General features: G+C 47.6%; 1 protein-coding gene across 8 annotated transcripts in view; it reads left to right on the top strand.

Moving 5' to 3' along the window:
• Nucleotides 1-23,480, top strand: part of KANK4 (KN motif and ankyrin repeat domains 4) — a 67,984-nt gene that overhangs the window by 25,134 nt on the left and 19,370 nt on the right. For 2 of the 8 annotated variants that reach the window (XR_012028189.1, XM_072820514.1), the window contains exons 2-6: nucleotides 4,027-4,270; nucleotides 10,965-11,052; nucleotides 17,082-19,019; nucleotides 20,317-20,428; nucleotides 22,675-22,893. Coding sequence is in view for 7 of the 8 variants with exons in the window: in XM_072820514.1 (XP_072676615.1) it covers nucleotides 11,037-11,052; nucleotides 17,082-19,019; nucleotides 20,317-20,428; nucleotides 22,675-22,893 (2,285 nt within the window). In the remaining variant the exon portion in view is untranslated. Of the gene's footprint in view, nucleotides 1-3,360; nucleotides 3,448-4,026; nucleotides 4,275-4,936; nucleotides 5,179-5,211; nucleotides 5,414-10,964; nucleotides 11,053-17,081; nucleotides 19,020-20,316; nucleotides 20,429-22,674; nucleotides 22,894-23,480 lie in introns of those variants that run through there. The other 6 variants (XM_072820515.1, XM_072820516.1, XM_072820519.1 and 3 more) reach the window with 6 other exon arrangements.

Below are 23,480 nucleotides of genomic sequence, written 5' to 3'. Positions count from 1 at the left end.
GGAGCCCAGACTCTTAGCCACCACAGAACTTGCTCTTTAATTATGTTAAGATATACAAGGTCCTTGGATATGAAACTAGTTTTCTCGAGGTGATAGGATTATGGTGATTTCCTACCTTTTCTCCCACAAATAGTTAATCTTTTATTTTCCAAGAATATATCATGCTAGTGATCTTTTTAGGCCAAGAAAAAGAAATCACATGTCCCTGTGACCTTTTCATCTTCCTACTTCACCGTTTTATTTGGTTGTATTTGATTTGGAAGATGCCTGTGCGCCTGTGGCAGGTGTCAGTGGCACAGCTCCCCTGTTGGCTGCGGCTGCCCCGACGCTGCTGCGATCTTCCGGGAGGGTGTGTCCCCTTCTCATCACAGCCTTAGCCACACTGAGGATCGCTGGAGGGGAGGTGGCTCGGGGTACAGGGAAACTGGGTGATGCGCATTAAGAAGGGCATGTTGATGTAATGAGCATCGGGTGTTACATGCAACTGATAAATCACTGACCTCTACCTCTGAAACCAATAATATATGTTAATTAATTGAATTTATTTATTTATTTATTTTTAAAGATTTTATTTATGAGAGAGAGAGAGGCAGAGACACAGGCAGAGGGAGAAGCAGGCTCCTTGCGGGGAGCCTCATACAGGACTTGATCCCAGGACCCCGGAATTATGCCCTGAGCTGAAGGCAGATGCACAACTGCTGAGCCACCCAGGTGACCCTAATTAATTGAATTTAAGTTAAAAAGTTTTTAAAAATAATTAGAAACAATTTCCTTTTCTGATTTGTAAGTCTGTGTTGTACCATGGTTAGGAGCGGTGCATAAATTGAACCTGAATCTTGGCGCTGATAGTGTCAATCCCCAGGCAGCTAACTACCCAGAGCCTCAGCCGATGGGAACCCCCGATCCCACCTCATGGGGCTATTGTGAGAATTACATGGGATAGTGTTTGGAATGGACTTAGGGCTCCTGGCACAGTGTAGGTTAGACAAAGCGTATGGCGTTTTAATGTTATCTTGCTCCTTTTTGATTAACTCATGCGGTTAGAAGCCTTTCAAATATTGACCATCAGTATGACTTCTTTCCTGAGTTGCCTGTTCGTGCCCCTTCCCATCTGTCTCTTGGAGTGTGGATTTTTTGCAGTGCAATCGGCTGGAGGACTGAGAGTGTCCGGGGAGGGCCTTTTCCCTGTGGCCTTGATGCCTTCCACGTTCTCTAGGGAATGTGTGTCACTAGTTAGTGCAGCCTCCTCTCAGCCTGAAATTGGCCCTGTTTCCTTCCTGAGACGTTTTCACCTGCTTTAAAGGATCAATCTAGAACAGCTGATTTCCCTGGACTGCTACACCCCCAGGTCTCACATGTGTGATTTCTCTCTCCGTCCATTTAAGTTGTGTCCCATCAGAGTGGCTGTCGCCGGGACCCATCTGTTTGGAGAGGCTGTTTCAGTGGCATGTGTACCTAATGAGCGTGCTCTCCTCAGCCCTGTGTAATCACACAGTCTGCCAAATAGTTGACCTTCTCCAGCGAAGTGCAAAAGCCTAAGGGACCGCTTAGATAAAAGGCACATTCTTAAGATAATTTCATCTCCTTTTCCCTCTTGCCTAAATATCCACCTTGCCTGACCTGGAGAGTCCAACTCTTTTCCCATCGTGGGGGCAGACAGGACCTGGGCCATAGAAATTGGCCATTTCTAAACTGCAAAAGGAACCCGTGTCCCCACGTGATTCTTGCCAGAGAAGTTCTTGTGGATAAATGTGTGTGGTCCTGGGAATTCTCCGGGTGGCTTGGTGGTAACGTAAAACATGCTACTATCTTACTTAAGACCTCTGTCTGAGTGAGGCATTGGGGTGGGAGCATGCCAGTTTCGACACATGGCAAGGCCCAGAGGCCATGGAGGGGATCCTCCCAAAAGAAGCATAACCTCCTAGAGAGTTGTTGGGATTTCCCATGAAGACCTTCCCTAAATGTGTGGACAAAACCAATCCTGAAGCTTCCATCCTGGTATTTGTGTGTCTCCTGCACTCACTGCAGGCCCAGTTCAGGCTGTGTGGCTGTGAGGAAAGGGTACTGGATTGCAAGACACAAAATCTGAGTTTGAGTTGGGGCTTTGCCTTTTGTTAGCTCTGTAATGTGGGGAACCAGCTTTGTTTCCTTATCTGGAAAATGGAGGGTAACATTCCTGGTCTGCTCACCTCCCTGCTTGACCGTGGAGTGAAATGAGTGTAGTGGGCAAATTAGAAAGGTGTAAAAGAAGACTCTCTCCTCCTCCTAGAGACCCAGCGGTCAGCACAGCGTCTGTTCCAACATCTCAGGGAGCCCAGAGAAATGAAAGGGCTACTTCTCTCCAGAAAGAGTTCTGAAAAGAGGAGGGGAAACTAGATTAGGAGTGTGCCTTCTTTTCCTGTGGGTCTCTGGTCCTGGCATCTGAGCCAAGCTGATCAGTGGCACTACTAGGGGACTAGTATTTCCTTCCCTCATTTTGCCATTTAAAAAAAATCTAAAGTGGGCAGCCCAGGTGGCTCAGTGGTTTAGCGCCGCCTTTGGCCCAGGGTGTGATCCTGGAGACCCGATCGAGTCCCACGTCAGGCTCCCTGCATGGAGCCTGCTTCTCCCTCTGCCTGTGTCCCTGCCTCTGTCTCTCTCTCTCTCTCCTGTGTATTCTCATGAATAAATAAATAAAATCTTAAAAAAAAACAACAACTAAAGTCTGCTAGAGAAGCTGAAGTGCTCCCCTGATACTTAAGGAAGTATCTGGAGAGGTGTCAGCTGTGTTTAGAGCCATCGCTATTTATGGATAAGTTCAGTTTCACAAACTTGACATAGCATCTAGCCTGTGATGCTGGTCAGGGACACAGACACAGAGTAGCCATTAGAATTGGGTGGTACCCGCTGTAGGGGAAGGCAGACAGCAGTGGAAGCAGAAAGGCTAGCCACTGCTCGGGAGCGGATGCTGGGTGGAGCCTGGAGGAGGAGCAGGAACTGCCAGGGCTCCAGGAAGAATGGTGGTGGGTCTTGCAAGAAAAGCATTGGGTTGGAAATCAACTCTCCTCTCCACATTGAATGAGGAAGAATTTATCCCTGGGAGAGGGAAAAAAAAATGCTTTTATCTACAATACATAGAAGAGTGGGTGGCTGGAAAGTCATGGGATCTGGTGAAATGGAGAGCTTTTTTTCACCGAGTATCCTGGTGAAATAGCACATGCCTCTAGCCATTCTCTGGCCAGTTTGGAGGGGATGGTCAATGATTATTTTTATCTGTCAGAGAAGCAGTTTGCTCCTGGGTGTATCTTTCCATATGACCTCAGAGTTCAAGGTATATTTCTGATTTTTTTAAAATTCTGATTGTTTGATCTGTGTACTCAGTTAATGCAGAAAAATACTTGCAGCAGTCGAGAAAAGTATATGCTGGTGTCCCCTAGCCTTGTGCCTCACGTCCGCCTGGGCCCTTTGGTAAGTCTCTTAACCTCCCTCTTGCACAAGATGCTCTAGAATCTTTCAAGGAAAATAAGGAGTGTGATCTAGTGTAGTAGGAAAAGCACAGAATTCAAAGCCAACAATATTCATTTTAATCCAGCTTCACTCCAGGGTGAGCCAAGAGAGGTCACTTAGACTGTCGGTCTCATTATCTTCACCTGTACAATGGGGATGCTCATCCCCATCTGGCTGCCTCAAGCTGGTTTGAGGATAAATGGGACGCAGAACGTGAAGTGCTTTCCAAGTGTACTGGGCTGGATGCAGACAGCATTTCAGGGTGACACTCAGCTCTGGCATCAATTTCAGTATGGGTTAGACAGGAATCTGTCCTGGCCTTTGAAGCACATCTCGACAGGCAGTGTCTGTGAAGGTCAGAGCTGCTTTGACATGTCTTACTGCCGGAGCTTCATTTCCTAGGAGAGCCTCATTTGGCTAGAGCTCACGGAAGGTAAAGGGGGCGAAGTTCCTATAACCTTTTTGCCAAGCCTGCAGCCAGGAGACCAGATGCTCTCCTGGCTCTTTTTGACCACACCTACCCCACTGTATCTCCTTCAGGTCTGGTTGGTGGTGCTGGTTTGGAGAGCTTACAGCCTCTCTCTGAGCCCAAGCCTCACACCTGCCTCGGCTCCAAAGAGCTGTGGCTGCAGTGGGCTGGCTGAGACTCTTCACAACGTTTGCCTGGGACAATCTGAGACCGTCCTGCTCTACAGCTGCCTTCTCACTGGCTCCTGCACTTGCCCTTCTGAACTCATTGGTCCGTGCTGCAGTTAGAAACACTGCCTGGAGCTGGATCCTCACAGTAGGTATCTCCTTGCTTTTCTCTTTCTTGCCGGAATAGGGTGCATTTTGGTCCTGGGGTATCACACTGGTAGAGTGGCAGGAAGCAGGAGCTGCCAGTCTAGTCCTGGGATCTTACCAATCATTATATCTTCCTGTTCTACCCCAGTGGACTTCCAGTCACTGACCAGCGCAGCCCGCAGTCTAGGGATTGCCTGGAGGAAGCTTTGCACGGTTGTGGGACCCCAGGAGGTGGGTGGAGGAGGAAGTTCCTCAAGCAGAGCCTGGGAGAAAGAGATGTACCACTGGAGGGTTTCAGCTCCTAAGGATGATTCCTGTGTCCTCATTGGGAACAATTTAAAAAATGAGCCACCCAAGCCGCAGGGAGATAGAAGAAGCATAATTAATTAGGACCCCTGGGAGAAGCACCCTAGAGTTGGGGCAGTCAGCGGAGGAAGGCGTGTGGCTATTACAGTGTCGTTAGATGTGGCAGTAGCTCTGGGAACGAACTTTCCAACGAAAGATTTGAGCTTTCTTCCTCTTCTTGCAAGATGGGGTATCAGCTTATTGAGCATTGAATTCCTGCCTGACCCTACTGCCCTCTTCCCGGGAGAGAAAAGGAAGTCAGTATTTGCTTTTCCAGCAAGGTCACAGATCACCTGACCAAATCCTTTAACAGCTGGGAAGCCAGTGCTGCTGTGCTGAACTCCCGAACCATCAGCTCTGGCCCAGCAGCCAGCGCCTCGCTTTCCGCGGGGGGCCTACTCGGCGGCCGCAGGCTCTGCAGCGGGAGGATGCCCGGGCGCCCAACGTGGCTTCGGCTTCCCTCCCGCCGGCTCTCTCTTCTTCTCGAAGCTCCAGATCCAGCTGCTGCATTGCAGGCAAAAATGACAGACACTTGCCGGAAAATGTGAGAACGGAGTTAATGAGGTTGTGTTAACGTGTCATTTACTGAAAATGAGTTATCTCTTGGTTTCCCGGGGCGGCGGGGAGTGAGCCGGCTGGAGAACTCGAGGCAGAATCATTTTCGGAGTCTGGGTGTCCGGCGGCACTGGCCAGTGGCCCCTGCTTCTGTCTCCGAATAGGGGACGTTTACACTGGGAGGCATGGGGCCCTGGAATGGGGAAGCAGGAAGCTCTCATCATTTTGGCAGGATCCGTAAGAGGTATGGGTTGTTTTTCTTTTCTTTTCTTCCTTTCTTTCTTTCTTTCTTTCTTTCTTTCTTTCTTTCTTTCTTTCTTTCTTTGTCTTTTGGAAAAAGTGCTTTGTCTTTGCAAATGATTGTGCAGGGATTGACAGGGCTGCTGTGTGGTGCACTACCTGGCTAAATATTTGACTTTGGAAGGGTGAATTCTCCAAGAATTATCGTGGCAATACGGCTGTGCTTGGAGCCAAGCTTTCTTTTCAAGGAAATCCAAGGTGCTATTTATTTTGGCATGCAGCCTGTTCGAGGATGAAATACGGCATTTTTATTATTGCAGAATAAAGAGAGGTTTGAAGAGAATAAAAGTACAGAAGTAGGTTTCAGTTTCAGGACTAAGTAAAGGAAGGTTTCTTTGTACTCGGATTTGAGGTTAGGAATGAGATTGTAAATGGCATCATAAAAGGAGTAAATGTGGAGTGGGAGAGGGTGTAGTTAGACACTGCAGGAGTCAGGCTGACTGGGGGAAATCGCGACTGTTCCTAATGTGGCCCGGCAGTTACACATGTTATACATGGGCTGTCAGAGTGGCTGCCTCTTTGGTGGATTTTGGTTTTGTGTGGTTTTTTTTTTTTTTTTTGGTTTATTTTATTTATTCATGAGACACAGAGAGAGAGAGGCAGAGACACAGGCAGAGGGAGAAGCAGGCTCCATGAAGGTAGCCGGACGTGGGACTCGATCCTGGGACTCCAGGATCACGCCCTGGGCCGAAGGCAGGCGCTAAACCACTGAGCCACCCGGGCTGCCCTCTTTGGTGGATTTTGAATGGGCATCTCTTTACTGCCCATTGGCTTTGAGAGGCAGTGTGGAGGGATGGAGTCCCACAACCTGTTCTACCCTAACTGGGAAACTTTGGATTGGCCACAGAGCCTCCTTGTGCTTTCAATCTCTCGTTTGTAACTCGGAGCCTATACCAGGAACTGAGTGTCTGCCACATGATAGGATGTGGGGGTGTGGAGGTGGGGGTGAAGGGGACAAAATGAGTGCTGTAGGGATTCTGATCTTCACAAGCTTACAGAGCAGGAGGGGATAAAGCTATATATACCTGAAACATCTAGAATATGATAAGCTAATGAGAGAGGCTGGGACTGAAATGGTCATTCTTGATCCTGGGATAGGCCATAAACAAATGAAAAGTTACATCAACAACTCTGGGTATTATAAGGTTCTGAATACCGAGGATACAGCTTAGTGGCATTGAGTAATAAACTGCTTTATGTCAAAATTTATCATTCTTCAGAAATCAAATTCCATTTGAAAGGGAAATTCTGCCCAATAAAGCTAATTTTCATATTCTGTTGTGTTGCAAAGTAGCATGTATTGATGTGGCAGTTGTTCTTCAGTTCCGCTCACAGAATCCCATCAAACACACACCCTTAGCTAAATTCTAAGATGTCCATCCTAAGGACCGTGGCCAAAGTGCAGAACGGGGCTGGGGTGGGTGAGGCTGGCAGTGCTGTGATGTGGGCATGACAGTTCCCTGCCTTCCTTCCTGTGTCTAGCCCTTTTGAGCAATAGATTGCTAAGCCCTCTTCTTCAGAGAGTTGGTGTATCAGATCCATTTAATTTCTATAACCTTGGAATAATTAATTTTATTTTTATTTTATTTATTTTTTTAAAAGATTTTATTTATTTATTCATGAGAGACACACAGAGAGAGAGGCAGAGATGCAGGCCGAGGGAGAAGCAGGCTCCATGCAGGGATCTCCAGGATGACACCCTGGGCTGAAGGTGGCGCTAAACCGCTGAGCCACCTGGGCTGCCCAGAATAATTAATTTTAGTAAAATTCAAGTCTAAGAGAACTATTAGAAGCCTCCATAGAGTGTTGTTTTTTTTAAGATGTGTTATTTTGGTTGAGGGAAGGAAAAGCAGAGACTCTTTAAAAAAAAAAAAAAAAAAAAGCAGAGACTCTTTAAGCAGACTCCCTGCTAAGTGTGGAGCCAGATGCAGGGCTCAATCCCACAACCATGAGATCATGACCCAGGCTGAAATCAAGAGTCAGACGCTTAACCTACTGAGCCATCCAGGCACCCCTCTGTAGAGTTTTAGTGACATTTGACCTAATGTGTGCTGCATAATTATTTGTAGCTCTAGGATCTGATACATTAAGGGCTGAATCCTAACTCCAACCAAAGGAGTGCGTGTGAATGAACCGTCCAAGGTGATGGTGAGTTTGTGTCAAAGATCCATCTGTACCCAGATGTTCCTCTCTTGCTTAGAAGGAACCTTGTTGCTTGGTGTCCAGTCCTGGAGAAGCAGATCACACACTCCTTTGGCCAAGAGGCCTTACAAGATAGTAGTTCTCCTTATCTATGCCCAGAAGGCATTCTGTGCATCCTTGTGGGAAAAGCAGAGAAGCATCAAAATCAGAAATATTTCCCCTCACAGAGAGCGCTATGGATCAGTCATAGCATCAGGGCTGGGCAAATGTCTACAAATCACTTTCATTCCCAGGACATGATGCGACTCAGCTAGACTAGAGGGCAAATCCTGCTCTCACACTTGCTTGTTATATGACTTGGACAGGCCTGTGAACTCTATCACCCTCAGTCTCCCTATCTGAAAAATGGGGACAATAATAATAATCTCCTAGGGGTTATGGTGAGGATTGCATGAGATAATTTGAGTATGTCAAGTGCTTTGAATTCTGCCTATTGCTCACTAACGATATGGGGGTGGAGGAAGAAGGGAGCAGAAGGGAGAGGAGAAACCATGATGATGAAGAGATAGGCCAAGGGGCTGAGCTTAGAGTTCATGTCCTCACCCTTCTCCTTCCCAGACTTTACCTGAAACTGCCAAGCCTCTCCTTCCCGCCAGCATCTGGGAGGCTCCCCACCAACTGCAGACTGCTGAGCTGCAGCATTATTATCTGCAGTGTCCTCTGCCTGAAAACCCTCTCTTGCTTTTCTTTCTGTTCAAAAAAATTATCTGTATTTTTAAATTGAGATCATTGAGACATAATTGACATATAATATTGTATTGGTTTTAGGTGTACAACATAACGACTTGATATTTGTATACATTGTGAAATGGCTTCCACAAGAAGTCTAGTTAACATATGTCACCATAGTTACGAACCATGTAACACCATATTTACATAGTTACAATTTTTTTTAAGACTAGAACTTTAAAAAATTCTCCTATAATTAACATATGGTGTTACATTAGTGTCAGGTGCACAATATGGTGAGTCAACAATTCTATACATTATTCCATGCTCATCTTTATAAGTGTACTCTTCTTCACTTATTTTGCCCAACTTCCCCCCACCCCACCCCCGCCACTCTAAGCTCCCCTCTGGTAACCATCTGTTTGTTCTTTCTAGTTCAGAGTCTGTTTTTTGTCTCTTTTTTTCTGTTTGTTTTCTTAAATTCCACATATGAGTGAAATCATGTTGTCTTTCTCTGACTTAGTTCACTTGGCATTATACCTTCTAGATCCATCCATGTTGTTGCAAATGGCAAGATTTCATTCTCTTTTATGGCTGAGTAATATTTCACTTTGTGTGTGTGTGTGTGTGTGTGTGTACACGTGTACTGATATATATATCACACTTAGGATGAGAACTGTTAAGATCTACTCTCTTAACAGCTTTTAAATATGCAATACAGTATTGTTAGCTATAGGGACCATGTTGCACATGACATCCTTATGACTTATTTATAACTGGCAATTTGCACCTTTTGACCACCATCACCCATTTCCCCCACCTCCCATACCCTGCCTTTGATAGACAACAATCTGTTCTCTGTATCTACGAAATCGGGTGTCTCTAGATTCTACAAACAAGTAAGATCATATGATGCTTGTCCTCCTGACTTATTTCACTTAGCATAGTGCCCTCAAGATCCATCCATGTTGCCACAAATGGCCAAGATTTCCTTCTTTGTCATGGCTGAACAATATTTCATTATATATACTTTCTTTACCCTGTTCATCTGCTGATGGACACTTAGATGGTTCTAGAACCTTTTCTTTCTAGAAAGGACAAACCACCATTGCCCCAGGTTAGAACCTTCTAGATCTCTCCACTGGCTGCCTCCTTAGTAGCCACACTTGCCCTCCTTCTCCCCAACTTCTCTCTACTCCAGCTCTATGCCACCCCCAAACTCAAGTACTTGTTGCCCCCAAATTTAAGTGAGGTACTTCATGTTGGGATTCCTTCTGCAAGGAGTGTCTCTGCACACAAAAACTACACCTGCCCTTCTGGGCTCTGTCACACTTGTATAGGGGAAGGCCCCTCTGGCAGCTGCATGGAATGGGGTTTAGAGCACTCACAGAGACAGGATACACAAAATTTTGCCGGGCAAACTTTACTTCCTCTCATTTGGTGGGCCTCATATTTTCCAGCCCTCTTCCCCAGTTAACTTGTATGTTCCCCTCTTTTTTATCCTAGGTGGCTAGAAGCCACCCCTCATCCATCTCTTATTCCCAGTTTCCCCAACCCTTCCCTCATCCCTGGTATGCCTTTCTGATCTGGAATTCATCATCAAGCACATTGGAATTCCTGAAACAACCCCGCTTCCACTGCTGAGGTGTCAGATAATTCATTGTTATGATGTGTATGGAGTCACAATCATAAAAAGACAATTTCCTGGGTGATTTATTATAATGGGGGCAGGAGCCAGGTTGTTTACCATTCGAAGAAAGAGCCGTGGGAATGGATTAAAACTTTAAGGAGAATTTATGATCAAAACTCAAGGTATCCTAATTCAGTCTGGACAGTCTTCTGCTTGAATAGTTTCTGATGTCTTTGGAGCACCCAGCTTGAACTTCTCCTGCCCTGCCCAAGGTTAGAAATCACCTCTAAGTATCACCTCCTCCTCAGAACTTGCAATGAGCTTACTTCTATTTTGAATCAGATTGGGAAATCATAGATCATTTAGAGGTACTCTGATTCCATTTTCTCCCCAAAATGGAGTACAGTTCTTTTACCATCATGGAAGGGAAGTAGATGACAGCTTTTGATGTTATGGAAGAACTGTGCTAGTTGTCAGAGCCCTGGGTCTAACCCCTTCACAAGTATGCTGAGAGGCCCCACACAGAGCAATGAACTTTTTTTTCCTTTTTTTTTTTTATTTTTTAATTTATTTATTTATGAGAGGCACAGAGAGAGGGGCAGAGACCCAGGCAGAGGGAGAAGCAGGCTCTCTGCAGGGAGCCCAATGCGGGACTTGATCCCGGGATCCTGGGATAATGATCTGAGCCAAAGGCAGATGCTTAACCACTGAACCACCCATGTGCCCCAGAGCAATTAATTTCTGAACCTTGGTTTCTTCATCTGCCAAGTGAGGGGGTTGGGCCAAATACTTCCTTTGGTGTCAACCATCACTAGCATCCTGGGAAGACATACCCAGGACCAGATACACTTTGGGAGGAGTGTGGAGCTCACAGGCACTCCCGGGAGAAAGGAAGGGATGGGAGTTCTTTGGGGTTATGTTGCCTCCATCCTAATGCTAACTATAATAAGACTCTCCACTTTTCCGTCTTTCTTTCTTTCTTTCTTTCTTTCAGGACTCTTCGAGGAGTTTTACAGACTTATCAGATGAAGACTGCCTGAGAGACCGACTATCTACATTCCCTACGATGGAGAAGACAGATGGTAGGCAGGCTGCTCTGTGTAACCTGGTTGGAAGGCTGTAGCACTTGGGTTGGAAAGGAATTGATATCATAGGTCCTAGAAACAGCCCAAGGAAGAAGTCTCTGCATATGTCACATTTGCTGTTGAACCACTGGCTGAAGCAAGTCACAAGGCCAAGCTCAGGGTCAGTGTAGGAGGGGAGGGCCTAAGAGGGGCGTATGATTGTGGCTGTTTCTGCAAACATTCTAGCACAGGTATTAATACCTACTTCACGGCAGCCCAGGTGGCCCAGCGGTTTAGCGCCGCCTTTGGCCCAGGGCGTGATCCTGGAGGCCCAGGATCAAGTCCCATGTCCGGCTCCCTGCATGGAGCCTGCTTCTCCCTCTGCCTGTGTCTCTGCCTCTCTCTCTCTCTCTCTGTGTCTCTCGTGAATAAATAAATAAAATCTTAAAAAAAAAAAAACTACTTCATAAAGTTGGTAAAATACTGAATGAAATGATGTATGCAAAGTTGCTGAGTAATAACTACCTAGCACAACAAATGTTTTCATGAATATTCCCTCCATCTCCTGCCCAAGAAACTTACTGAGGATCATAGACTAGACCTCGATCTCTTGACTTCTTCTCTTTTGTTTTAAAGATTTTAATTTTAAGTAATCTCTACACCCTACATGGGGCTCAAACCCATAACCTCGAGAGTCACATGCTCCACCTACTGAGCCAGCCGGGTTCCCCCAATCTCCTGACTTCTAAAGAAATGCTTTTTCCAGATGTCGGGAAACAGGAATGCCTATAATCCCCCTGAATCACATGACCCTTCACCAGCACAAGACTTAGGGACAGGACAGTAGTCCCAACCCTGCCTCTTCCTTCTTTCCAAATGTAGTCACTGTGCATTTCAGGAGTCTGCCTTTCTCCTCAGAGAGCTGCCTTTTCAGGGCATCCGTAGAAGTAGTCCCACAGAACACCAGCTAATTCTCTTAATGCCCCGAGGGCTTGTCATTCCTGCCTGCCTCATTTGTCCCTGTTCAGCAACCTCGGCACTGCTGTGCTCCACGTGATTACCCACAACCAGCTCAAGAAAGGCACCCCTCCCTTCAGGCACAACCGCCTCACGAAATAAAGGCAGAAGAGGGAAAAGCTTCCATCGCTGTCTTGGCCTTCGGAAGAGGCTCATTAAATACCCCTTCCTTTCGGCTGTGTTTTTGGCCACTTTCTCTATAGTTTCTGCTTTTCCTATTTCCTTCAGAAACTGAGTATAGGCTTTTGGACTTTACTGTCTCGCATTAAATATCTCCGATTGATTAGCTCACCTGCTCAACTTCATTGTGTCCCTCAAGATAATCACTGTGGCATCTCCTCCTTTCCCTAGTCCCCTTTTGTGCATCTCTGTGTGAGTCTTAGGGTCGGGCATGTGTTTGTGGGTCATTTCTCAGGGTCTAGTTATCCGGCATGCTTTCCGACCAGGACTCTGTAGGGAATCCTAGGGAGCTCTGAGTCTATATATCTTAGTTTTTTCTTCTCTTGACTCATTTTCCCAGTTCCTCCAGAATTATCTTCTTGGACTCTTGAGGCTGTCATTCTAACACAGAACTAAATATTCCAAAGAACAAGCGTACCCTCAGGGAATCGTCCTCTGCCCCACACAGGACCAGCCCATTTTGCCTTTCTTGAGTACCTGTGCTGTGTTCTCTCTATCCCATTCATGCTAACGACCACAACGACTCTGTAAGTTAGGTTATCATTATTGCCATGTTACAAAAGGAGAAACTGAGGCATAGGGAAATTAAACAATCTGCCCCAAATCACAGAAGTAGGAGATGACAGAGCCAAGATTCAAATCCAGCCAGTTTGGCTGTGTTCATTTATCTGATCAGAAGCTCATTTTGAGCAGAGACGGTCCTCTTAATTAATTCTTGCACTGGCCCAGGGCCCGGAATTCTGAGCTCCTTCATACCTGTCACCAGGTAGAATTAAGAGCAGCAGAGCCAGATGTGAGCACAGGCCTGCTAGCATATCAGATCAACATCTTCTTTCAAGGTCCAGCATTCCTTTTACACTGTGAGGAAGAGAAGGAACACGCTGGTGGGTGGCAGGTGTGTGTGTGTGTGTGTGTGTGTGTGTGTGTGTGTGTGAGAGAGAGAGAGAGAGAGAGAGAGTGAGAGAGAGAGAGATACCCCATAGTACTAGCTTAGGAAAGCGCCTATTAAACCCATCCTTCTGGATTGCTGCTCAGTCTCAGATTCCTTTGGTTTCCTTCAGTCTCCCTTGTGGAAGATTTTGCCTTTGAATCTGCTCTTTCTTATTTGATGCTATTCTTGTATTTGTGCTCTGGACCAACTCCCAGAGGCCACTGGGTAAATCAGCCTCAATTGAATTGAAGCAATAAGCAGATAAATAATGCAGCCTCTCCTTTAGGAGACTTCTTTGCCTTCTGGGTCATAAATCTGCTCTCTACTTAACTTTAGACTTTTTTTTTTTTTTTTTTTTTTTATTTATGATAGTCACAGAGAGAGAGAGAGAGAGGCAGAGACATAGGCAGAGGGAGAAGCAGGCTCCATGCACCGGGAGCCTGATGTGGGATTCGATCCCGGGTCTCCAGGATCGCGCCCTGGGCCAAAGGCAGGCGCTAAACCGCTGCGCCACCCAGGGATCCCTCTACTTAACTTTAGACAAATATCTCCTCTCTGATTTGGCCTGTCCCTGCAATCCAGGAGGCTGCTTAGTCGACCAGGAGGCTTCAGAGTACAGCCGAGGGTAGCCTGGAAATCTAGCAGAGCAATAGTTCTCAGTTACTGAAACTGCCAGTGTGCCTCTTTGGGGGGAAAGCAGGTTGGTAACAAAAGTTGTGCAGGTGAATGGCAACGTATTTGGTGTTTGGGGGTGGGGGCTTGAGAAGTATTCACTCCTTACTGCCTGAAGTTCAGGTCTCCGGCACAGAAATGGTGATACCCAACAAGAACCATCCTGTGGGTCAGCACCAGTGCCTCCTCTGTTCTCTGCTGTGGTCATGACGTCACTGCCCACAGGTCCTGTGGCTCTGCTGAGCGTTGAGTCTGGTAGGCATGATTGTGTCAGTGAGCACAGCTTCAGCGTGCACATGTCTAGTTGGCTTTGTTTAGTTCTTTGGACATCACTGCACTTCCCTAAGCACAGAGGGCCACTGACAGCACGTGGCACTGACCAAAAGGAGAGATCAGACGGGCAAGAGGGAAGAGCTCCAGCCCAGTACACCATCACCCTTAGGGGAAAAGCAACCCAAAAAAGCTACCCCAGATAGCATCGCCATTTGCCCCTGCTCTGTAATGTGTCCCTTTCCCTTCATGGCCTGTAGCTTCCCTTACCTTGACCATGTCAGTGGGCTCCCAACTGGTCTCAGGGCCTTTGGTTTGTCCTTCTTCCAGTCCTCTGCAAGGACACTCTGTGCCACCACAGTGGTTACCTGGAGAGAAGAGTCAAGGCTTATTGATGTGCATGCAAGCGGCTCCATGACCTGGGCCTTGCTGACCTTTCCAGTCATCTCCTTCCACTCTTCACCCTTCTTTACCACACTTGGAGCTCCAGCCATATCACCCCACACTTAGAGAACCCCAAATACTTTGGCATTTCATTCATACCGCCATGACTTTGCACATTCTCTGACTTGCCTTTAGAACCTGTCCTGGGTATTTATTGCTGCATTACAAACACCCTAAAACTTAATGGCTGAAAACAAGAATATTATTAACAGAGCTTAGCTGAGGGACACCTGGGTAGCTCTGCAGTTGAGCGTCTGTCTTTGGCTCAGGTGTGATCCTAGTCTGGGGATCAAGTCCCGCATCGGGCTCCCCATGGGGAGCTTGCTTCTCCCTCTGCCTGTGTCTCTGTGTCTCTCATGAATAAATAAAATCTTTAACAAAACAAAACACAGCTTAGCTGAGAGGTTCTCACTTGGAGTTCTTCCTATCTTTGAAATCAGATGATGGTAGAAGCCGGAATCATTTGAAGGCTCTTTCACTCATGCCTGGCACCTGGGCTAGGATGGCTGAATAGCTCAGGCTGGCAAGACAGCTTTCTCCCTCTTTCCACATCACCTCTCTGTGGGGCTTTTTGGCTTCCTCACAGTATGGCAGTGTCAGGGAAGTTGAACTTTGTACATGGCATCTGACTTTCCACTGAGTGGAACCTATAGGCTTCTCATGATCTAGCCTTGGAATTCTCTCAGCATCATTTCTACCATGTTATTTTGGTCAAAGAAGTCACAGGCCAGCTCAGATTCAAAGGGGTGGAGAAACAGACTCGGCCTCTCAGTGTGGGATTCCCGTTCCTGTACAGATGGTGGGAAGTGATGGTGGCCATCTTGGAGATAAACAGCTACAGTGTCTTTCACCCTCTTCTTCTGGCAAATTCCTGTTTGTTCATTTTATGCCCAATCTCCTGTCACTTTTGTGAAGTCATCCCTTTCCTATTAAGGCAGAATTAATGTCCCGAAGAAATTGGGAAAATAAGGAGGAAGGCTGTCTTTTGGGCATGTATTTGTTACATCGTTGGCATACCACATTGTACCTCTTGATTTTTCTACTCAACCATACATTTTTGGAGGGCAGGGCTGTACCAGAATCTAGCTTAGCAACCAGCACATAGGTATGCGTGAAATAGTGGTTGAGGTGTGCAAACTGAATTACTACTATTTTGTGAGTTTGCCCCTAGGGCCTATTACCCTTAGAGTCAAGCAATCAGTCAGTCACAGAGAATTTGTGGAACCCCTCTTGTGTGCCCAGACAAATCAGCTGCCATTACGGGGTTTCAGTTCTCTGTAGTTTGTGTTTCCACAAAGATAGTAACTACAACATTGAGTATGCATTGAATGTTCATCGTTGTTCAAAGCACTTTATATGTATTAATTAGCCAGTTCTCACAAGAATCTCACCTTGCTATTAGTATTCCCAGTGTATGGTTGATGAGACCTAGGGAGGCTAAGTAATTTCCCCAAGAGCTGAAACAGACCAGGCTTACGAATCTGCATTCTTGACCTCTGCTGTCCGCTAATGCTCTTTCCTGAACCAAGCATTCTTGGGGCACATTTCGCAGAATGTCACAGAGCTAATAAACGGTTTTATGTGAGAACAGATGCTTTAACCTGAAGAAGAGGCTACTTAGAGACAAGTCCTTATGGATTCAGTCAGAGCACTGACTTGTCCGCAGCATCCTCTGCTGGAGTCAAAAAAAATCAATGCCTTGGTGTGATGGAGAACCTTCTCATCGCCATGTTCCCTGATAATGTGGGCTGCCCTGAAAAGTCATGAGTCCCACCTTTCTTGGAGGATGTAGGCCAGTATCCCTTTTACATGGCCCTAGTCCTTTGCCACCTTTTATCCAGTCTGCGAAGAATGTGGTATTTCCTCACTTGACATGAGTTTTTGAAAGAGTTCATGTTTGTTAAGCACTAAGCAGTGTGCAGGTAGAAATGAGCACAGGCTGTGCATGGTTCCAGGTGCCACTGCTCTCTGATCGTCGTGCGCCTGAAGGCTCACACATTATGTATGAGGAAGCTTACATAATGTAGAAGGCGCAGTCTGTGATATCTCTGGCTACAGCAAGATTTCCTAGTGTCCCTTTGAATAATGTGAGGTTCTTTCTTAATGTTGAGGCAATCATGTACCTTATCCCCCAAAGCCCTCAATATTCATAATTCCCAATTAGTACCCTGATCTGGCAAATTCCTGGCCGCTTCAGTTCAGCAATTACATGAATCAAAAGCAGAAAAACAGTACGAGACTGTTTTATTTTGCTGGCCTGCCAGCAGATTCTGCAGCAATAACTGAGATGAATACTGCAAATTGGAAACTATTTCCTCTACCTATTTCCTTGCAGACATTGGCTAAGTACACATTGATTTAATAACCTGGATTCTCAGAATGGCCGGAAGACCGTGAGCATCTCAGCTTAATTTAGAGGAAGGGACATTTAGGAGAAGTCTCACGTGAGAGCGTCAAGTCTAAATCACACATATTAGGCCTCACCATCCATAATTCTTATTAACATTGTGCTTCTTTTTTACATGTCTCCTAGCCAAAGACCAGCCCTCTCAGGGAGATGAAGAGAAAGGCCCTCCAAAGAGCCACCCCTACTCTGTGGAGACCCCATATGGCTTTCATCTGGACCTGGATTTCCTTAAGTACGTGGATGACATCGAGAAGGGAAACACCATCAGAAGGATTCCTATCCACAGAAGGGCCAAGCAGGCCAAGTTTAGTACTTTGCCTCGAAACTTCAGCCTTCCGGACAGCAGGGCTCGCCCCCATGCTGCTCTTTCCCACCAGAACTGGTCCCCAGTGGTGCCGAGAAAGGTGTTGCTGGGGACAGAGGAGCGAGCCCAGTCGCTGCCACCTGGTGAATACCCACAAGCCTCTGCCAGTGGGAGTGAGGTGAGCTACCACAGGAAGGCCCTACTGGCAGAGACAGCCAGACATTTGGAGGCTGCTGCTCCCAGAGAGGCTGAGACGGCCTCTGGGAGTGGACGGCCCCAGCTCCTGAGAGCATCCAGCATGCCAGCCACACTGCTACAAAACAAGGCCTCAGAGGACTCAAGCCTAAACTCAGGTTCCCCCATGCCTCCAGCCCTCCCTCTGCTTCAGAGTGAAGGCAGCGTCTGTGATGGCACCTTTGGCCCTGCAGATGGATTTGCAGGTTTTCAAAACTCCACTCCACGAGCAACAACCCAACCCAAAGTCAGAGAGTTTGGGGACCTGGTGCCAGGGATTCCAGAGCTGGTCCAGGAAGGCACTGAGCTTCCAGAGGGTGAAGATGAAGAGGAGGCTCCAAATCACCTCTCTCTCCCAAGTCCTCCCTTCTTCTCCCAGGATGCACTTGTGGTTCTAGAGGATGAAGAAGATGAGCCCAAAACCAGAGAAGCAGAGGTGGTGGTCAGCCCTGGCTCCCCGACACCAAGCCCCCCACCCCTGCCATCACCCATTCCTGAGAATGAGTTCCCCCTAGAAGAAATCGAGCTCAACATCAGCGAGATCCCACCCCCACCACCTGTGGAGATAGATGTGAGAAGCATTGGCATCCGGGTCACAGAGGAAAGCCTGGGCCTCCCCGCAGTGGATCCTGGAAGCATCTCCAGCCTGAAGCAACAGCTGTCTGCCCTCGAGGGTGAACTATCTGGGAGAACCCAGGAGCTGGCCCAGGTCAGAGCTGCCCTCCAGCAGCAGGAAGACGAAAGCAAGGCTAGAGGGCAGAGGATTCAAGAGCTTGAGTGCACTGTAGCTCGACTGGCAGGAAAGCTTAGCCATGAGAACACCAGAGACTCTCAGGGCCAGACCGACGCCATGGTCAACACTGACCCCCTCAATGGACTCTTGACCAGGGAGTCATGTGACAAGAGCATTGAGGTCAACCTTCTGGGCAGCACAGGATCTGAAAGCTGGAGGGCCAGAGGGGAGGGGAACGGTCTCTTATGGGGGCAGGCCGGCCACAAACCCGGGGATCGGAGCCCCCCAAAACTCGTGCCACCACCACAGCTGTCACTGCCGCAAGGACCCGAGATGGTCCTCCCCACCTCTTTACATAGCTGCCTCTCCACTGAGCTGAGGATCGAAGAAGCAGGCTCTGAGCAGGAGGGAAGCCCTCAGGTAGGAGCCGAGGGTCTGGGCAGGGCAGCAGGAGGCTCTTCGTGGAGCAGCGACAGAAAGACGCCCCCAGCAGGGAGAGAGGAGGCCAGTTCAGAGCCGCTGGGGAAGGAGCGCCCGGGGAGGCCACCGAGCTCACCCCCAGATGCCACCATTGGCCAATATGTTAAGAAGATCCAGGAACTCCTGCAGGAGCAGTGGAGCTGCCTGGAGCACGGCTACCCGGAGCTGGCCAGTGCCATCAAGCAGCCCGCCTCCAAGCTCAGCAGCATCCAGAGCCAGCTGCTGAGCTCCCTCAACTTGCTGCTGTCTGCTTACTCGGCCCACGCTCCACCCCAGAAGGGGCCCCCGGCCCCCTCTGCCTCCCCGCCGATGGGTAAATACTGGTGCCCAAACCAGGGAACCATTTCTCCTTTACCTGATGAGTCCCCGGGAAAAAGGATTTTAACTGCACGTATATATTTTTAAAAAGGTTTAAGCACCTCCAGGAACCCAGTGGAATAAATCTATGACCTACATACTAGTGGATGGTCTGTAGGGGCACAGATGGTCTGTGCCCCTACTCTTGTCCTTGCTCTGAGGTTGGGACTGACTGCAGGGCCACCACATACGGATAGCACAGGGCACAAGGATGCCAGCCAGGGAAGGGAAACAGGAGCTGAAATTCAGCCCACCCTTATTGCCAAGTCTGCAGCACTGTACCCACCCAGAGGGGTGCCTATTTCTCATTTGCACTGAGCAAAGGCAATGTCTAGGGCAAGAGTGGCCCTGGCTGTGTGCGCTAAACCTCAGCCTCCCTTCATTGTTTCCTGGGCTCTTGCCTTCCTGTGGTCCTCTCTGGTTCTTGCACATTGGAGGTTTGCTCTAGTCTGGTTTCGGAGGAGCATTATATTGAAATTTGCAACAACCCATTGAATATTTTCGGGGGGGGGTGTGTGTGTGTAAGAGAGATTGAATGATACATGTGAAAGTCGACCTTTTGGCTGAGCAGCGCTTCCTCTTGTAACAGATCACACACTCTTTTCTGTTGAGTAAAGTGGAACCATATTTTGCTTTGCTCAACGAGCAGCATGCAAGGCAGCTTCCTGCTGCAGATCACAATTTGGCTGCTTTTTCATTATTTTGGTGCTATTTCCAGTCTTGCCCGTTGGAAAATGCCTCCTGTCCCTTTGAGCACAGCAAAAGATGTGCTCTTACTCACGTGTCTACTGTACGTACCTGGCATTACAGGTGTCAAGTGGCACGTAAGCCAGAGAAGACTGTGGAGGTGCCCATGGGCAGAGGTGGGTGCTGCAGCAGGAGTCGTGTGAATGCAGTTCTGCTCCTGTTCTACTGTTCACTGAGCAGGTCTGAGCCTCAGACTTCCCACCCCAAGACAGGGACAGTGATGGCACACATGCCACGAGGCTCTTCTGGAAGACAGCTCCAGTGACCCACTCTGTCATCCACATGCGGAGGGGCTTGTGAGCAGGGACAGTTTGGCTGGTGTTGACCAGAAGGCTGGGCCTCCTCATAGACCTTCGCGGTATTTGATTTACATGATCTAGTTCTCTGTCCCCTTTTCTCTCCCCACATGCCTTCAACCTGTATCCCCTCAAAGCAAGAGTCCCGGTTTTGCTACATTCTGGGGCATCCCCAAGATCATTCTAACCTGTGATGTTGTGTCTGCCTAGAGATCTCCCCGTCGACCAGCCTTAAATCCATAATGAAAAAGAAAGACTATGGCTTCCGTGCAGGAGGTAATGGGACCAAAAAGAACCTTCAGTTTGTTGGGGTTAACGGTGGGTAAGCATCGCTCATGAAGCCCAGACTGCCCCCTCCACACTACCTTTCTTGCTATTGTCCTTAGCACTCTCCTTTCCTAGGGGAAAGCATCTGGTTTTCATTTTTCTTCAAGGGAATTAACGGCCCTTTAAAACTCCATCTTGGGTTTGCATGTGTTTGGCTCCTTGCCAGCTGTTGTGGTCTTTGGATCCTGTGCTTTTAATGTCTTGGCTTTGGTGTCCCGGGGGCCGGGATTCCAGGTGGTTTCTGGGAGTTTGGGGGAACACATGGGCCCTTTACGGAAGACATTTAATCTGAACCACAACGCTGAAGGCAGGACAAACTCTTCATTTGTTGAAGTTCAAATTTCAACCATCTAATTGTTTTTCCCCTTTTACTAACTTACAGCAAACCAAACCAGCATGTTTTAGGATGAAGAGAAACAACCCATGTCTGTTGACTCAGAACGTGAACCAAACTCTCCTTATATACTCTCGAGAGTAAATCATTGGATTTAGAATATTTTCTAAATCAGCCATTCAACAAACGTTTATTAAATGCTGACAACTGTCTCAAGTGCCAGGGTTAAAAAAAAGTCAAATAAATCATGGTCCCTGCCTTTAGCTCATAGTTTGGCTAGAGCTGAAATAAGACAAGAAGTAAAGAGAAAACGCTGATACGCTGGGATGGATTCTAGTAAAGAAGGGAGCGAGGGCCCAATGGAGGGGCACCTCACCCAGCCAGTGGTAGGCCCAAAAGGTCGGAACCCCTGCTAATTCAGGGCAGACCAGAAGGGAGATACCAGATTTAAACATCTTAAGAATACCAGTGCCTGAGCCCCCTCCCTGAAAACTCAGGCTTAATTAGTTTGGGATGCAGAGCAGATACTGGGAGTTTCTACACCCTCAAGTGATTATAATGTGCAGCCAAGGTGAGAAACTTCTGCTCTAATTAATGTAGCTCCTCCTCCCATTACTCTATCCCATGCTCCTTTATTATTTTATTCATTGTTCTTACTGTTGTCTAATGATATTGTTTACGTGTTTTCTGTTTTTCCCTACTAGCCTCTAAGCTCAGTTAGGACAGGGACTTTAGTATAGCATTTAAAACACTGTGTGGCACATAGTAGGTGCTCAATAAATTTCTGTTGAATGAATGAATAGACTTCCAGGTGAAGTTTTTATGGAAGCAACTCTAAGACAAGAACTGCTTGGTAAATGTAATATGCCCCGCCCCCACCTTAATCACAAAAGCAAGAGGTTGTTCCAAGCACAAGAGGAAGAAGGATCTATCTGTGGCTTTAAAAAGACAGAAAGTGAGCATGCCAAGGAGAGGCTGGGTTTGCAAATCCAGTGAGCACGGGGACCTTACATAGGGGCCAACGTTCAGAGAAAGGGCCTAAGGGCATTCAGTGGAAGCTCTGGCCACTGGGCTCCCCTGGTCTCTGTGACAGTGTGCAATGGCCCCAGAGCCTGAAATCTTCATCTTAACTGCAGCATCCTCCATCAGGGGGCTCCTGTTGACCATCAGCAGAGGGATCAATAAATCTGCCAGGACTTCAGTCCATGGTCTGTGGTTTGCCACCTCAGCTGCACATAATTGAACATAAGGCTCGCTGCTGGGGATGGTGAGCCATGAAGCAAGGGGCCCATGCCCTCGGTCTTGCTGTTACAAGCAGTAGCTGAAACAGGCCGCAGCCAAGAAACAGATGCTGGGTTCGGGGTACCTATGGAACGCAGCTGAGAGGAGACACAGGGTCCTCTCGTGTCAGGTGTAAGCTAGGCTAGAACGCCCCTGTGTTCTAGGGAACCTTCACGATCACACAGGGACGGGCTGATCTGTCGGCCAACTCAGAGAATTCAGGGTAGGAGTAGGAGATATTTGCCTAGATCTGGGCCCCTCTCTAGAAGAATCCAACACGTTAGAATTCCAGGAGCAAGTGCTTTTGTGAGAATCTTGGATTGCTTGTCTAGATCATCCAAATGCATTGGCCAACTAGAGCGTGGGTGATTGGTGTGTTCACTGCAAAGAGCTTAGTTATCTTTCCTCCCCAAATGGCTTCTGGTGTTAGAGCCACAGCTCTTACACATCCTTCTCTGACATAAGGTTCCTGGGGAGTCCCCTCACCTAGGCCTGCAGATATAGAAAATGGAGGATGCGGTTAGCAAGCTGGGAATTATTATCTGAAGCCCACCTGGTTCTTATTTGTGTTTATCTGGGCACCGGACAGGAAACACAGAATGAGTGACCTTTGTCTCCTCCTCCAGCTACGAGACCACCTCAAGTGAGGAGACCAGTGGTGAGGACAGCTCCCCGGAAGACTTGTCTGACAGTGAGGCTGAGAAGAAATGTGATGGCCCAGAGCATAGGCGGGGCAAGGAGGCCCACAACACCTGCAAGGCTGGACAGGGCATCCCTGAGGGCATCAGCAGCACAGGCCAGGAGAGTGGGCCTGGCGGAGACCTCCCCCATCCCAAGGCAGAGAGGTGAGTCAGAGAGTCAGAGGAGTATGGATGGGGGGGTACTTGATCCTTTCGGAAAGGGCAAGGGCACTTCTTTTATTCTATTATTTGTTCATCTGTTCATTCATCATTTTTTTTTTTTTCATTTTTTTTTCATTCATCATTTTATCCATTCACCAGGATTTACCGAGTGTCTTGAACATGCCAGGAACAGACGTAACTCCTGCCTTCATGGGATATACTGTCATAGGCAAAGCTCTACATGTAAAGCTAACATCGTCCCAGTCCTGGAAATGTGAAGGATTTTACATGTACTATAATCCTTTTAATCATCCTTTAAAATAGAAATTACTATAATACCCACTTTACAGATGTGGAAAAAAGGCTTAGAGAAGTTAAACGACATGACCAGGCATGGCTTGTGACCCAGGTCTGGTCTGATTCTCAACATACTTTTCTGCCTCTCCCATTGGGCATGTTGACATAACCCCATCTTTAAAAAAGATGCAGGGTCATGTCACATAATGAAGAGAAGTACTGTCTTTGAGGCTGGACACACTTGGATTCAAATCCCATATCTGCCACAGTGTCACTTTACACAAGGCACCTAA

Source organism: Canis lupus, chromosome 3 (genome assembly GCF_048164855.1).
Source record: "Canis lupus baileyi chromosome 3, mCanLup2.hap1, whole genome shotgun sequence".
In the NCBI taxonomy this organism is placed as follows: Eukaryota; Metazoa; Chordata; class Mammalia; order Carnivora; family Canidae; genus Canis; species Canis lupus.
This window is presented reverse-complemented; position numbering and strand designations above follow the sequence as displayed.